This window comes from Dasypus novemcinctus, chromosome 7, assembly GCF_030445035.2.
Source record: "Dasypus novemcinctus isolate mDasNov1 chromosome 7, mDasNov1.1.hap2, whole genome shotgun sequence".
NCBI classification, from domain to species: Eukaryota; Metazoa; Chordata; class Mammalia; order Cingulata; family Dasypodidae; genus Dasypus; species Dasypus novemcinctus.
The window spans coordinates 31476089-31493961 of NC_080679.1; the positions used below are offsets into that span (position 1 = coordinate 31476089).

General features: G+C 34.0%; 1 protein-coding gene across 8 annotated transcripts in view; it reads left to right on the forward strand.

The window, feature by feature from the left end:
• Positions 1-15884, forward strand: part of IKZF2 (IKAROS family zinc finger 2) — a 151031-nt gene extending 135147 nt beyond the window's left edge. For all 8 annotated transcript variants that reach the window (XM_071216141.1, XM_058300183.1, XM_058300180.1 and 5 more), the window contains 2 exons: positions 3363-3506; positions 8388-15884. In XM_071216141.1, the coding sequence (XP_071072242.1) occupies positions 3363-3506; positions 8388-9112 (869 nt within the window). In that variant the 3' untranslated portion in view covers positions 9113-15884. The remainder of the gene's footprint in view (positions 1-3362; positions 3507-8387) is intronic.
• The last annotated feature ends 1989 nt before the right edge of the window (positions 15885-17873 follow it).

The following is a 17873-nucleotide window of genomic DNA, read 5'->3' on the forward strand; positions in this document are numbered from 1 at the left end:
CTTGAGAGAAGTCTAGGTAGAAAATAGATATGGGGGCCTTCATTGTATAGGTAGTAGCCTGGAATAATACTCTTTAATAGGGTTATATGGGTGAGTACAGAGTGAGACATCTAGATGGCTAGAAAAGAGCCATGAAGATAAGTAAGGGCAGTGTGGGAAAATAGAAACTATTTCACAGAACAAAAGCAAGTATCAACGCTGTCAAAAGCTATCAAGAAAATAGCGAAGCTAACTGAAAAGATTTCTTTAGATTTAGCAACATGGAGAACATTTATGACAATATATAAAACATCCATTGTTTTTGCCTGCCTGATATCCTTTTTCCCTTCTCTTGGTAATGAGACTTCCATTTTCCTTTAGAAATTGTCTTTCTCCATTGTATGCAGTCATAATGGAACTGTCAGTCCAAATACCCTGCCCTCTCCTGGCCAGGGGTTAGATGTGTGACCCAATCTAAGTTGTCAAACTGTTTCTTCTTAGAATTTGTATTTTGCATAGATTGATGGGGCAAAATAGCTTTCTTTGGAACACTCTTGCGGTACTGTTTACATGGTTTATAAAAGTGAAGAGGTAATGATATAATTAAAGTTAATATATTCGTATACGTGTTATAACTTTAAAAATAAGGTCAGAGAAGATATTTGTTTATAAAGTTTGCACAAACAAGTGAAGATGCATACTGCTATATTTTTAGCCTAGAGAAATGCCTCACTGTGTGATTAATGCATTATTGAGTTAACTAGAGAACTTGTTTTTATTTCAAGCAATATCTACCCAGAAGTATTTTTGATGGGTTGTGCCCAGATACATGAAAGCAAAAATTCTGAGTCGTTATGTACTTGAGACTATGTATCAGGTCTTTCCTCAATGGTAAACTTTACAAAGATGTAAGCTAGTTCATAAAAAGTCAATTCTCGAATTACATCTATACAAAGAACAGTATAGCATAGTGGTTTAAAGCCCAGTCTCTATAGCCTGACCTCTAACTGGGTGGAAATCCTGAGGAAATCACTAAAGTGTTTGAATCTTGGTTTCCTCATTTGTAAAATGGAGTTGATGATAGTTCCTGTTGAATGGATTAAATAAATTATTAATCACAAAGTCTTAAATAGTATTTAAGCATATTGTATGTATAGCACATAGTAAATGTCAATGTCAAATGATGATGATGATAATGGTGATTGCTAATGTGGTAGAAACAGGATCAATTTTTTATGTCTAATGTACTGTTAGTACAAGTTAAACCAAAGCTCTGCAGAAGTCAATGTTTTTAGTTCATATGAGCTTCATTGAACTTGGGCCAAATCTAAAGTGAGTGGATGTGGTATGGGGCAGTTCCCACACCCAGGTTTCACTTTGAGTGTTAAATGTGTGCAAATATGAAAATTGAGGGTGAGACTTAGAGCAAAACTGCCAAGTGTTACATTACTCATTTCAAAACTAATTAGTATATTCAATTTGGGGGCAAACCCTAGTAGCCAGTTTTTCTGGTTTTTAGCAAAATTTACACCAAGAAACTTTTTTTCTTTCCTTCTTTCATTTTGGATACTTGGTGCATGTCATATTTTCATCTTTGGCCCATAATGGACTGCTTTTTATTGAATGATATAATTGTTTTTAATAATGTAGTACATGTCTATGAATCTACCGCCCAAACAAAAGATTTTGACAACAATCTCTATCTAATCACATGGTTCCCCACCATCACACCATCACTATTCCATCCTCCTAGCCTCCTTATCTGAAATCTCTGGTCATCCTTTCTTTGCTTTTATTTTAATATATATAATTTAACTGTACTCTATTTTTAATTATATATTTTCTTATTTTAACTGTTGCTAAAAGAGAAGTATAATGTCTTATGTAATGTCTCAGGACTTACTTTTGCCACTTAATAAAACCATTAATTATATCAATGTACAAAATGACCTAAGTGTTTCCTTGTTTTTGAATCTCATCTTACAATATTTATTTCCAAATTAACATTCAGTAATTGCAGATCCTGTATCACTCATAGCCAGAGGAACTCTTATAAAATGTAAAATAACAGTAAAATTTTTCATCCTATCCATCAGAGTCCATGTCCAAATTAAGAAAAATTTTTCCAATGCCACTTTTCATTTCTTCAAAATCAGCAACCTATATTGGTTAGTAAAGAGATCACTTGAGTTGTGCCCTGGATTTTCTTAACTTTGGTCTCTTGCTTTCTCACTTTATTTTAGTATCAACCAATGTTAAATATTTACTTTTAGGATCCCCTTATAATTGAAAATCCATTTGCTTTACACAGTGGGGCTATCCTGTACAAATAAAAGGAGCAGTGTAAGTCATTTTAAGATATGAAACCCTTAGGTTTCTAAACAGTACTGCCACAGGTACAGTTGAAGAAAGCAAACATAATCAAGAAGTAATTATATTATGGTCTTTCCTGTGACTCTCATTTTAATCAACTGATTTGCTCTTATCTGTCTCAGATGTCACTCTCTCCTTTGTTAAGCATCCTTTGACAGTATTTCCATTCAAAAACAACTTTTTCTAAGTTCTTTTTCAATGCTATGAAGGTTAATATCTCTGGGCTAATATATTAGCCCATAGCAACTTAAGACAAATGGGATGAAAAGGGAACAACACTGTAGAGTTTATGTCAAAGAATAAGAGCAGGAGTTTAGTGAGTCAATGTGCCAATTTGGAAATGGATTATTTTACCCTGCTAAAGAGCTCTTTTTAAAATAAATTACAATCATAAAGCTGCCACAGTTTACTGTGCATAGACATTCTCAGAATTGGATCCCCTTCACGAAGCCTGCTTTGTGCAGGTAGCAGTTAGTAGTAGCAATTGGGCTAACGGCTCACTCAGATCATCAAATAGAAAATCTGCTGCAGGAAAATATCTGGGTGAAAAATCTGATTAAATATTGTACTGTTATTCTATGTGTCTGTTTAAGCTTTCCAACAAAACAAGATGACTTACTTAAATTGTTTTTTAAGAATAAGTTCCAAAAGCCTTGAGAATAGTGCAGTCTTAAAGTAGTATTGATTCTAATCAATGTTAAAAACACTTTCAGGGGGAATAAGATGAGAAACTAGATGAAAATGTGTGCAGCCAATAAAAGCAACAATTTGTGTCATTGATCTGAAAGAAACTTGGATAAAAACAAATCCTTTATGTGTGTGTATGTGTGTTTGTATGAATAAAATTAAGGAATATTCTTTCACACTAGAGGTTATTATTTCTACCTGCTTTTATTCAAGAATACTAACTTGCATTTGTATAAAACATAATGAGATGACAAATTCAGCTTTGTGTCTTTCAAATTGTGGAAGAAATTATCAGATTGCATTTTTTGTATGGTTTTATATAGTACCTCCTATGGAAGATTGTAAGGAACAAGAGCCTATTATGGACAACAATATTTCTCTGGTGCCTTTTGAGAGACCTGCTGTCATAGAGAAGCTCACAGGGAATATGGGAAAACGTAAAAGCTCCACTCCACAAAAGTTTGTGGGTAAGCATTATAAATGCTTTTATTTCTTTAAAAGGTGATTTTAATGAGCAAAGGCATGTTCCCATGCGTTAGAAAAATGTAGGGTATATTTCAGTTGATTAGATAGGTACCCATCTCCCTCTCCATTATACTTTTCCATTCCATGCGCGCCACTTTTAAACACATGCATACACTTAGGGGTATGGGAACATGGGCATAAGAAAGAGAATTAAAGTAAAGACTGAAAATAGTAAGTTGCTGCTCAAAATGAGCTGATAAGTAAATGAAATAGCATGTAAAAATAAAATGTTAGTTTATAAAAAATAAGAATACTTAAGGAAATGTTATAACCTCTTGGCAAGTTTTTCAATCTGTTTTTACATTGCATTAGCATCAGATTTGTAACTGTTGTCTTTACATGATCTTAATGTTTTTGGTATTTGATCTAGAGTAAAAATAATCCTTTTTTTTCAGTACTCTGCATTAGGAATATAATACAATAATCCCTATTCAAGATGTTTTATATTTGGTTCTATTGGTTCTACTTTGTTTTTATCCAGCCTATGATTTTGAACTGAAAATATTAAAAATTATATATTTAGACCTCCCTTTTTCATTTCCAAGCCCTTAAATAAAGAAACATAGCTATCCTTTGATTAAATCAGACTTGGAATCACTCTGAGTCCATGCTGTAAGTCATGAAGTATCTTGGAGGTTCCAAAAACCATCTAATTTTTAAAAGAATATATGAATTCACAGAGACAAGATAAAGAATTATTGTTCATTAAGTATGTGAATATCTGTTCTTTTAGACTAGACTGTATATAGTATAAAATTAAGAAGAAATAAAAATATTCAAACGAATATTGCAACACATCTGCTATCATTGGGTAGTGACTGGGAGAAAATCTTTTCTTTGGTTATTTCAGAAAGAAAAGGCTAATAAAATTCTCTCAGCCCAATTAACACCTAGAGACGTTTTCCCTTCAATCTAAGAGTAAAGAACTAACAAATCACCAAAATATCATTTTAAGGCTAGCTAGAGGTATTTACTGACACAGATCATTGAAAGGGTGACTCTAAGGGTCTGATTTATGTTAGGTTAGGTCAGTTTGTAAGACCACTGAGATTGTAATCAAAGGCCTGCCTTGGACCCCAGTAATTTTTCTTCCTTCCTTTCTTTTACAGGTAACTCATTTTAAAAAGCCAGTTTATTTATTTTTAAAACTGATTAATTTAATTGATATCCATTAAATGCCTATCTCAACTAGACAATAGAGTATTTGGAAAATACTTTATTACCATTGTTCTTTCTGTCTTCTAAATTTATATAGTTGCTCTTTGTAGCATTTTTGTCATGTTTCCTCTGACATAGAGATGGCAATTTCAGTTTGATTTGATTACATGCCTTAGAAAAGAGTGACAGATTGTTAAAAATTACCATATGATTTGAAAATAATGACATGAGAGTTTCATAAGAACTTGAGAATATTTTTCCTTTATTTGGAATCTGCCCTAAGAATAATGTATAACAAATAAGAGCTACAGGAACTCCTTCTGTGATGGCTTTTGAAATAAAAAATTTCATCATTCCACACTTATCATAAATTTCTTTTTTATCACATCCCTCAGTTAAATACTGTTCTTTTCCTCATCAATTTCTCCAGGCCACTGATCTCTGAACGTTCTATAATTTTTTATTTATCTTCTCCTTTTTTCCCTATCCAACTTAGATTCTATGGTTCATCACTTTTACCACTCACTTGCCAATATGCTCAACTCTCTTGCCTTGTTGTCTTCTCTCACTTTCTCTTGGAGAAACCCCATTCTCTAATGAATTACACTGAACATCTTATCTATATCTGCATCTTAGCTGCTGAGTACTTTTGGAGAAAATCCCACAGCCTTACCAAATGATAGCACACTATAAATAAGTGAATAAATGGTTTCAAATATCGATTGGCCCATCCATGCAATATAGCAGCACATTCTTCTCTCCTCTGTGGCCATTTCAAACTTTCTGTTCTGTCTGCAAACATGGTCTCTAGTTCCATAATGATATGCCATCTAGATTCATAGAAATAAAGACCAGTTGAAAATGATTTCATGTACTATCACCAATCTATAGGATTACGTGCACTTGCATAAATTCTCTTTTCTCTTTGTTTCATTGAAAAAAGTATCATTCTGATTAAGGTTAATTCCTCTTCTTGTGCTCTAGATTTATCCTCTTTTGACCTTCAGATATCTATTATTATTTTTCTCTTTCTCACTTATTCTTCCATCCTCTCCCCTCTATTGGCATTTTCTATCAATATTTAATGTGATGAACTCTCATCATTAAAAAAAATTCCTCCCTTAAGCCCAAGTCTCCTTCTAGCTACCACCTACTTTATCCTTCTTTTCAAAGACTGAGTTGTTGAAAGACTTCTCTGTGCTTGCTTTCCACAATTTCTTTCTTTCTACTTATTTCCCATGCTCCCCTGAAATTATTCTCATTGAGGTCACTGCTGGCTTCCACATTGCCAAATCCTGTGGACATTTTGTAGGCTGTATCTTATAAAGTCATCATTTGCCACTATCAAGGAGTCCTTTCCTTTTGAAACATTCTCATTCCTTGGTTTCTATGACATTGATCTCTTGCATTTCCTGTAGTTTCTCTACCTCTTCCATCTCAGTTTTCTTTATGGACTTCCTCTAACAGATATGCAAACTTCATGTACACATGTGTAGACACCACAGCTTGCACATCCAAGTTCTTTTCACACTGTACCCCTACACAACACATCGACAGCTGTGCCTTGGCCACTCCTCGAATAAAGGCATGCACAGACCAGCAGCACAGTTGCTACTCGGGAGGATGGGTCCTATAAAGAGGTCTGTACAAGCTCTGGAAGTAGGCTCAGAGTCATTTGGGCAAGAAATTCTAGAATTCTGGGTATCCAGTGTGTGGTCTGCGATGTGAGCTCCACACCAGCACAGTCATTGGCCCCACAGACTCCTCATTCCATGGGAAGCAAGGTCCAGTGCTCTCTAAACATAGGCCTCTTGCCATGTTTTATAGGTTTTCTGTCAGGTTCAATTTTTTACTTTCTTTTCTTCACACTTCTTTCTATGTCTCAGTGATTTCATATATTCCATGGCCTCAGAAGTTACTTTTCATCAACTGATGGCTCTCATATTTATGTATTGTGCCCAGATTTCTCTCCTGAGTTTGAGGCTGTGTCTAAGTACTTATAGGATATGATTATTACTCAGTCTTCCCCAAATTGTTTTCACCATCCTTTCTTTCTTATTGCTATCCATTTAGTTTCCAAGTCCAGAAACCCAGATTTCATTCTTACCTACTGCATTAGTCAGCCAAAACAGGTGCTGGTGTAAAATACCAGAACTCTTAGCCTTTATAAAGGGTATTTATTTGGGGTAGAAGCTTACAGCTATCAGGCCCTGAAGAGTCCATCTCAAGGTACTATAAGAGGTACTTTCTCACCCAAAGTCTGTTGCCACATGTCGACACAAGATGGCAGGCGAAGTCTGCAAGGGTTCAGCCTTCCTCCTTCCTCTTAAAGCTTCTTGGTCCCAGTTTCTTCCAACCTAAGCTGTAGGCTGGCATAGGGCTCATCTCTCTCCCTAGAGCTCGTTTCTTTGCGGGCTTAGTTGCTCAGTTTTCTTCACAAGGTCAGCATAGACTATCAGGCTCATCTCTCTTCCTGGGGCTGCAGGATCCTCTGTGTATCTTCTCTGTAGGTCTACTTCCATGTGAGAGTCTTTTTTATCAGCCCACCAAGGGGATGGGCACTCAACGCTGATTTGCACTCTAATGATATGGTTGAATCAAAGCCCTAATCTTAACATAATTTAATCAGACATCTCAGCTGAATCTAATACAATCAAAGGGTTACTATGCCCAGAGGAACAGACCAGTTTACAACATGATCTGTATTTCTTTTTGGAATTCATAAATGTCAAACCACTATATGACTGAAAGAAAATTGCTTGGCATCCCAGTGTCCCAGGGGTAAGGGGCTCTGCTCATGTTCTTGGGATGGATCCTGCTTGCTGAGCATCCCCAGGGCCTAGAAGTAAGATTAAATTTCAGGTAAATATTAAGATTAAATTTCAGGTAAGATTAAATTTCAGGTAAATATTAAGGGGGCACTACAAATACCCTTCAATCAAGGAAAAAAATGGCCAGCTAAAATGGATGCACATACAAGCACCATTACACATGTGGCTAAATAAGAAAGGGATGACAAGCAAGCACTTTTAGAAATAATTCCTAATTTCATTTTAATAGCCCTAAATGTCATTCAATTTCCAAGTGATAAAATTTTTTAATATATCTTAATAATGACACTTTCTAAATTTTCCAGAATGACATATATTGACTATAATTTTTTTTTTCTTATATAATAGCTGAATCAACCAAATTAAACCCTAAAACAGCGAGGTGATGGATAGTATAACCAAATCACTCACACTTTTATGCTCTTTATAGTTTGGTCACTGATTTTTAAAATATGCAAAAACAAGTGCAGTCCATGACTTATTTTTCCCTGGCAGTTCTTCTCTTTTATCTATAGTCCCTGAGTCCTAGACAAGTAGGAATTTTAATTGAAAATAGAAAGAAGATGATAACCCATTCAAACCATACCTTTGAGGCTAGATACAGTCTCACGATGGCATTAGGAAAAGTACAAATGTCTTGTGAAATTTTTGTCACTAATCTTCTTTGCATATTATGGGTATTTGTATTTTTCAGCAGAATTAAAGTGCCCCAATACTTGATCCCATATTATGGAAAATGGAGGCCATTAATTTGCACCTTCTAATATTTTAATCCAGTCATTAATTTTGTTGTATTCCTTTTTCTTTTCTTTTTTTCTCACCTCTCCCTTTCAGGGGAAAAGCTCATGCGATTCAGCTACCCAGATATTCATTTTGATATGAACTTAACATATGAGAAGGAGGCTGAGCTGATGCAGTCTCATATGATGGACCAAGCCATCAACAATGCAATCACCTACCTTGGAGCTGAGGCCCTCCACCCTCTGATGCAGCACCCACCAAGCACAATCGCTGAGGTGGCCCCAGTTATAAGCTCAGCTTATTCTCAGGTCTATCATCCAAATAGGATAGAAAGGCCCATTAGCAGGGAAACCTCTGATAGTCATGAAAACAACATGGATGGCCCTATCTCTCTCATCAGACCAAAGAGTCGACCCCAGGAAAGAGAGGCTTCTCCCAGCAATAGCTGCTTGGATTCTACTGACTCAGAAAGCAGCCATGATGACCGCCAGTCCTACCAAGGAAATCCTGCCTTAAATCCCAAGAGGAAACAAAGCCCAGCTTACATGAAGGAGGATCTCAAAGCTTTGGATACCACCAAGGCTCCTAAGGGCTCTCTGAAGGACATCTACAAGGTCTTCAATGGAGAAGGAGAACAGATTAGGGCCTTCAAGTGTGAGCACTGCCGAGTCCTTTTCCTAGACCATGTCATGTACACCATTCACATGGGTTGCCATGGCTACCGGGACCCACTGGAATGCAACATCTGTGGCTATAGAAGCCAGGACCGTTATGAGTTTTCATCACACATTGTTCGAGGGGAGCACACATTCCACTAGGCCTTTTCATTCCAAAGGGGACCCTTATGAAGTAAGGAACTGCACATGAAGAAATACTGCACTTACAATCCCATCTTCCCTCAGATGTTGACATACCTTTTATTTTTTTTAATATTATTATTGTCAAAAATTCTTATTTTGTGGACACAGTGTCATTTGCTCTGCCTAATTACAATAAGGAAGAAACAGAAGAGAGAAGGGACAAGGGATATTGTTTCTTGATAACTTGGCTGTTTATTTTGTGGAAATTTAAGAGCAGTTCATTGCTGCCATGCATAGATATAAGGCATATCATGCTTTGAAAAATCACTTGATTCATATAGATTCACTGAAGAGATTCTAATTTGCCACTGATATTCAGGATGATGATCAAAGACAGGAAAGTTTAGGGTTTTCTGGGTAGGACTTATGCATTTTTAAATGATACAGTTAATTTTACTTTTCAAAGAAGAATTTGTTTCAAAATGTAAACCGTTTTTTATTTGTTTGTTCTCTAGAGCTCATGGAACATAAATCAACCACACTTATTTTCAGTGATAACTCCTAGGATGAGTTGTTGTTGTGGGTTCTATGTTTACTTCCCCTATGGAATTTATAATACAATATGTTATACACCTTAAAGCAAAACTTTTAAACTGCAGGTAGTTAAGGGCCACCTACAATACATCTGAGGTCCTGTGATCTTATTTTTCTAAACTTAAAAAGAACTGTTTTTCCATAGTTTTGATGACTGGCATTTTATAGACACCCTGGCAGCCTTACTTTTAACACCTTTAATGAATAGTATTTTTATCTACTTTTCAGAATAACATATGGTCTAAGAGTGGCTAAGAAACATGGTCAGTAGTTTTCAGGAAAGACTTCTACTTTTCATATATTTGTTTGGGAAGTTTTATTTTTTTTAAAAAAGCTGTAATGTGATGGCAGCATATAGTATACACATTTGTTTCTAAAAGTATGCTTATGATTGTCACCTTATCAGCAGTTAATCAGTGTTAACCAGTCAGTAGAAAAATATAATTAGGCTAACAGTAGGGGGTGGGAAACACTTAGTAATCCCTTTTCTGGTATTTCTCTTTTCACTGTTTCTTTCAAGCTGTGACTACCCAGTGTTCTGTCCATAGTCCATTCATCTTCTACTCTTTGAGTAGAAAGTCTTAAAAATCTTGCTAGAGGCTGTTTCTATCAAAATCTCCTCAGAGCAATTGCTCATTTGACCTGAATGTGCTAACTTGAACCCTGTAAGGTTATTGAACTAGGGCTATTTATTCTAATATTTCTTCAATGATAATACCACTCTTGCTGCAAGGAAAATGGAACTTCTTTGTAAACTGTGCATTGGAGTACAAATTTAAAAAAAGGAAAACATAAAACAACAAAACAAAGTTTACTTTTACCATTGTTGGAGTCTAAAATGTGACTGAACCTCCAAGCAAAAGTGTCTGTGTCCTGTACATTTCTCTAGTTCAAACACATTCACCTGTATATAAATCCTTCTCAGAAGTGCTATCAATCCCTTAGTACAGAATTACCCGCCTTGTAATCCATACATAATCTATGTTGCCATATTTCATGTGCAGATTTTAATTTCATTTATGTGGATACTCTGTTTTTCTTTATACTCCAACAGCATTTGAGGGGAGGAACTGAGTGATACTGATTGAAGTCATTTGGAGGGCAAAACTCAATGTTTAGTGTGAACAGGCCTGTCTCTGACTGGATTATCTGATACTGAAATTCTGTTAAGCAGTAACTGATAACTGCTCTAAAAGATTATTAAATAGGATGCTGAAACTAGGTTTCTTAATACAGTACCAACTGAGAATTATCAAAACTAGAGAACTGTGGACAGATAAGCAAATCTAGCCCTAACACTGCTCTTAATTCATTTTCTAGTTTGCTTTCTGCTTATTTAAGCAACTTCTAAGCACTAATATTGCAGAAACTAGGCAAAAGTGATTACAGCTCAGCTCTTTTACTAGTCCCTGTCATAAATATTTTTGGATAGATGGCCAAACGATTCCTTTAAATCTAAGAGACTGCACCAAAACAGTAATATGAAAGGTATTAAACAGAATGTCAACTGTTAATTGTTTTTTTTCCTGCATGCTTTGGCACATTGTGAACAAATAATTTATTCATAGGTAAAGTATGTCTTTGAGAATCCCTCACCCCTACCCACCATCACCACTACAAAATAATATTAGAATTTTTTTTTTCCTGTTGGAAAAGGTAAATAATTTTAAGGTCAAATGACTTTGTATTTTACTGGAATTTAAGGAAACATTCAGATTACAGTCAATATGCTTATAACTTTTGGCTGTGTGTGAATTTCTGCTGGCATCATCAATTTAAACTCTCCCTCCTTACATTTTTTTTCAGTGTATGAACAGTTGTATCCCTACCCACCCTGGGATGAAACTGAATTTGGGTGCACCTAAAAAATTTGTGTAGTACCCCCATGAAAACAATACTAATATGCTCTCCTTTTCTGATTTCATCTTTTTGGGGAGAAATCTATTTTGTTTAAGAGGGCTAATGTTTGTGAAGCATATTTACTATAGGTATATACTTGTATTTTCTTAACTTCAGGTTACAAAGAACAGAAAAAGGTGGAGATGGCTCAGGATGTGGTAAGGACAAATGAGGACAATGTGAATTCAGATTTGTAGGTTAGAATTCTTGTGGATATAGTGCTTTCTGAGAAACTCTGGGTGGCTATATCTGCATGCCTTTTCTTCACAAAAGGAAATAGTCATGGTGGTAATACCTAAAAATAGATATGAGAGTTGGACACCAAATAAATCAACTTTTACATAACAGTTGTAAACCCAGTTTATATGGGTGAGATTTTACATTACAGAAAGTATTTAAGCAGCATGAAAATGGGTTATCCTCTATTTTCTCCGTTTGGCAAATTTCAAAAATGCATCTCATTTCTTTGACCTAATTTTGCCCAGAATTTTATCTTCATTTCTCTAGAAGTGATGAATCACTTTTAAAAAGCCATTCTGATGGGGCATTTTAAAACAGTAAAAGTCTCCAGTAGGCAGATTGAAAGAGATTTCAGGTTGCTAAAAAGAAGCATTCCATTAAGAATTTTCTGGAGGGATGAAATGGGTGCTTGAGAGACTAGTATTTAGACTTGGCTACAAAGTAGGGAGTATTTCTTCTACACACATACAAGCAATTGCATGCATGTGTCACAGTGTGTGTCATATGTCTGTGTGTACACACACATATATACACATTCTTTTAAAGAAAACTAAGAGAAGCAATTAGAGTGATCAGATATGTGCAAGAGCATATAGAGAATTAAAATTATAGTGAATACCTGAGTAATTTAGTGGTTTTACTTTACCAGAGTGTATTAAGAAATGCTAAAGAAGTTATTAATATGTCCTTAGGACTGGTAGCAACTATTAAACCTAAACCTAAGATGTTCTGTATCTACTTTCAGAACAAAACAAGACAAATAATAAGAGACAGGAAAAATTTCTCAGCATTTACTTGGCAAATAGAGAAAGACAAGAATATAAAGTGAACTTGATAGCATTTTTTTATTTATAGTTTTTGTCTCTCATTTGCACATCCCACAGAACCATGGTGTGTTTGTGATATTTTATAAATGTTTAACAAATTTTACATCCAAAAAGGGATTTAAATGGAAATTATATTTTACTTCTTTTCCAAGTCTTGTTTCATTCTATCTCCATAATGATCCCTTAGGGCAGAAAAAGAACAGAAAAGGTTACAAAATTACAAAACAAAAACCTACATGCCCTTAGTTTCAGGACAGCACTTAAGAGGTACTGGCTATAATTATTTTTAAGCTTTAAGTTGTTCATATTGCAAAAAGGGATGCTCTATTTGTGGTCATCTTTAGTTATATTTTGTATATTAATTTAGCAAATACTATGTATGAAGATTATTCTAAAACAGAAAATTCCCTAAATCAGAAAAGAAAAAGGGGGGGGGGGGTGAAATTGAGTTTATATATATGAAAATTATCTTTTAAAATGTTTTTAATCCTCCAGTTTCTGCAAAATAATTAAAATATACAGTAACTGGGCTCCTAAGATCCTGAATTTAATGTATTAAATATTTCTAAAATTTCTTTATATTGGTGCCTTTTTGAAATGCATTGAGAGAGTGTTGGTTAGCTATTTTAGCCATACAACACTATTATTATATACTTTAAAAATCATTTAAAACTGAGTACTATTTAATTCATCTTTTTGTTCTTAGGGCAAAACTCTTAGAAGAATTTCCAAAACAGAGACTTCCAGCTCAGCTGTTTAAAGTAAAAAGAAAATTAAAACCAGATTTTAATAACTTTTTAGTTTATCTGATAGTATTTCTGAGTACCATTAGAAGCTTATGTGGTGAAAATTTGAGGCAGAGTGAAATTTTAGCTATGAATTGCATTATGGTATGTGTTTTTGTTTTGTTTTGTTTTTAAGGAAGAATAAGTTCTATATCATACAAGAATTTGCTAGTGGAAATTTTTAGGTCAATAAATTACAGTATTGTTTTGCAATTTCATCCACAGACTAGTGTTGTTCTAGTCTTAGAATTTCTATCTTCTAACCTGCTAATGTTTTATGGAATGATTTTTTTAAAAGCAGGTGATTAAATCTCCTTGAACAAAACAAAACTTAACAGTCATATCGCATTGCTATTCTCCAAAGCATAATTTCAAATGGTTTCATACCATAATTGTGTATTACTTGCGATGGATGTGTTAGGATATGACAGCTTTTTAAAAAAAAAAAAATGAGCTGCTGGTTATACAAAGCAAATATCATATGACCAAGAAGCTGTGATATGCTAGTTTCCTTTTATCATAGTGTATTGCTAGGCCAAATAATGACACCTTGAATATTTTTACATTTATTGCAGAAACCTAAAATTTTGGAATTTCCATACAGTTTTTATGTAACTTTCTAGCTTTTTAGTTCTATCTTGAGGTACTGTAAGTTTGTGGATATTTCTCACACGCACTCTTGAAAATAAGTTCATAATTCTGTTTATCGGGTTTCCCCCCCATAACAATACATTTGTATATTTTCTGTATAAATTTGTGAATTAACTTTTATTCCATATGGAGAGAGGTACATGAATGACTAGTTTTCTAAGATGTCATTTTTATTGTGAATAAAATATACAATTTTGAGGCCCTCTGATAAGCAACATAAAGTATAGCATATACCTTCATATAGGTACAAAATAGTTTGCAGTGAATCGGGCCCTTCAAATTACCTCAAGTGACACACAGTAAGAAAAGCTTCTTAAACAGGTAGAGGTCACTGAATCCCCTACTATGCACTTATCAAGACAAGATTTGACTTAATTTAATTGACTGGAAATGGAATTTTTTTTTAATGAATACATTTAAACAAGGGAAGGACTCTGGGTTTTGTTTTTGATTGTTGCTTTATTTTTCTTTGTAGTTCAAATTCTGAAACTGTGATAAAAAGATTTGACTGTCAAGCACTCTCAGATTCTGAAAGTAAATCACTTTCCCTTCACCATATTTCTTCCCCCATTTCTGTTCCTCCTCTCTGTCCATCTCCCTGTCATTCATCACTGTTTCTAGATATTTCTGCCTCTCTTTTCCCCCTCTACTAGTTTGAAGATTAGGTCAACTCTTACTTCCAACTTATAAGTCTCTTAAGTCTTAATTTTTTATTTGTGTTTTGTTAGCTGTATGGTACATGGACATATTTTTATATGCAAGGGTAGTCTTCTATTGAAAAAAGAAAAATAATTGGATAAAAAGTAGTAAGGTATATAACCTTTGTGTTACTTTGCTTCTCAAAAAATTGAATACCTAAAAGATGACCCCAAAGTTTATGTAATCATAATATAACATATTTTCCTTCCATTTGTTGAATTTTGCTGTTTTGCTTTGGTTTTCCTTCTAAAATATATATCATGAAAATGAGATGATTTTTGCAAGTATTCAGAAAGATGTTTAAAATGTAAGCAGAAAGTCTTAACTTTTTCTCAATTAGGAGAAAAGTGCTTTAACATTGCTCTACTTATATTCCAGGTTTGGAGGGGGCTTTCCAAATCCTATATGTGTTCTTGATGATTGGACCTTTTAGACCATGTGTTATTTGCAAATCCATAATGACTACTTCTGCTATTTAGTTTAAAAATATTTTTTTTATTTTCTTTCTGTACAAGTGCAATACTTCCCTTGAAGTCTTAAAAACTATGGTGATTTTTTCTTTCTTTGTAACCTATTCTTTCCTTAGTTAATGGCAAAAAGAAACCCTTAAGAATCATGGCATCTTAAAGTATACAACAAGCAGAGAGAAAAACACTCCACAATCAAAAGATTAGAGAGTATAGAAACCACAGATCTAATCTTTTGGTGTCTTTATTTAAGCTAAATTTTCCATTTAAATTAGTAATCCTTTTCCTGAGAAATGTGTCCTAAACTTGAAATTTTGCAACTGAATTCTCTCCTTTATCCCTTGCCCAATGCTCTAAATTAAAAACTTTATTTTATTTCATTTCTCTCCTTTTGGAAATGAACTTTAAAATCAAAGCAAAGCACTTAGCGCAACTTTAAACACATATCACATATCAGAGAAAATTTTTAAAAATATTTGGAGCTAGTCCGGTTTTCATACAAATTTAAGTAAGAACTATTTTTCGTATCATACTTATTTATATGTAATTGTGCTGGTTTTCTTTTTTTATACCTGTGTCCCTGTAGTAAAACTGCTGTAATGTAAATACATGTTTTGTTAAAAGATAACATTTCTTTGGCATTTCTTTTAAAAGCAGTTACTGTATTTGTACAGTAGCTATGCGTCTTGGCCATTTTAGATTTTTTTTTTTTTCCTTTAACAATACCAAAGGTAATTAGACTATTTTAAAGACTAATTGCTTGACAGTTTTTAGGATATTTTGAGTTTTAGAAGCAAATAATAATAATAACAATAGGTCAAACCAGTAAACCTCATTTTTTTCCAACTAATAATTTGGGGAAATAAAACTCTTGTTTAAAAAAAAATATATATATATATATATATATAAAAATATATGTGTAAAATTAAAATTCCAAACCTTGTATGTCAGGTTTGCTCAGTGTAATGTAGTTTTTTAAAGGCTCAAATACCATACCTCAAAAAATGAGGTTTACTACAGAAATACTAAAAGGGTCTTTACAGCTGTGTGACAAGTCACCCTGCTATATACCAATTTGGAGACCTCTGCTAAACAGTTTTATCACTGCAGACTAAAATATGGGACTTGTATTTTCCTGTTTTTAATGCACACACATGTTGTGTGCATGTATGTGGGTTATGTGTATATGTGTATGAGTGTTGTATATGCATGTGTGAGTGTGTGTCAGTATGTGTGTACAAATAAAGAGGCTGCAGAAACTTTTTAATACTTTGTGAAAAGGATTATATTATAAAGGTTTGTACTGTCTGAGTGCACAGCTACTGGAATAATTTTAGGGAATCTCAGGAACAAGCATATAATTTGTCCAAGATTTATTTCTTCTCAGAAGTGTAAGTGCAGTTTTTAATTCTGTATATTATTTAATATTTTACCAATAAAAATAAACTTCTGACATAAAAAGTTTGCTATAAAAACTTTCTGGTGAGAATTCTACACACAAACACATCTTCCAAATACCAAAGACTAAATGGTTGAATAGTATCAGGCTTATTTAAGTTGACATTGCCATTGTTTATGTATCATTTCCTGACATAGAAATTTGAATTCATGTGGGAACAGAAGTCTCCATCTCCATCATTCATCAATCTCCATCATTAATATATATAACCAGCCTGATCAGAGAACAAAGTATCGCATAATTTGTTAAAGATGGGATAACATCTCTTTGCTCTTCAAACGGTTTTCATATGTATATGTTATATATATCCAATTTAACCCTAAAAGAAAATCTAAGAGCTGTGTAGTTCAGAGCCTATCCCTTGTTTTAGAAAAAGAAAGTGAGGCCTAAGAGAAGGAAGTTGCGACTCACTCAAAAGTACACAATGAATTACACAAGTGGTCCAATAATCCTCAATAACCATATGAGAAACCAGATTAAATAAGTAAAAAGTCGTAGAGATTGCGTAATCATGTTGGCAAAAAGCTGACCGGCTGTTCTGCATGTTGTGCTATCACTATGTGAGTCACAAACTTCTCACACCTGATTTTATAAATGTGATATCTCTTCTGCCAGAACAAGTTTGTCCTGTTACAAACATATTTATAACCAGAAATCTAAGAGTACATATATGGTTACTTATCCCCAATGCCAATTTGGAGTCCACAGTCATATTTGAGATAGTGATTAAGAGTTTTCTTCATGAGTAAGTATTTATAGAAATTCATGGATGTTTATCACATTCCTCAATAACACTGCTTCCAAATGTCACACAGAATGAAAAATACTACAGTTTAAGTGAACTTCCTTAACCATCTCTTAATTCAGAACCCTAACCTAACCTAGGGGAAAAGTGCAAATGGGATGAATAAAGAGGCAAAAAGTTAAAAAAAAAAAAAAGGCCGAACATACCACCTTACTCCCTAGTATTAAGGCTTATGAAGGATTCCTTCAAAATCAGCAAGAAATATGTATCAAATTCTCCTGGTTTGTGGGAAGAACCAAATGAGAAAATATTTTAAAAATATGCCATATCCTCTTGATTTTTCCATTGCAGTAGGGCCAGAGAAATAAATAATTGAAATCTTAGTATGATTGTAAGATTGTCAAGATACTTAA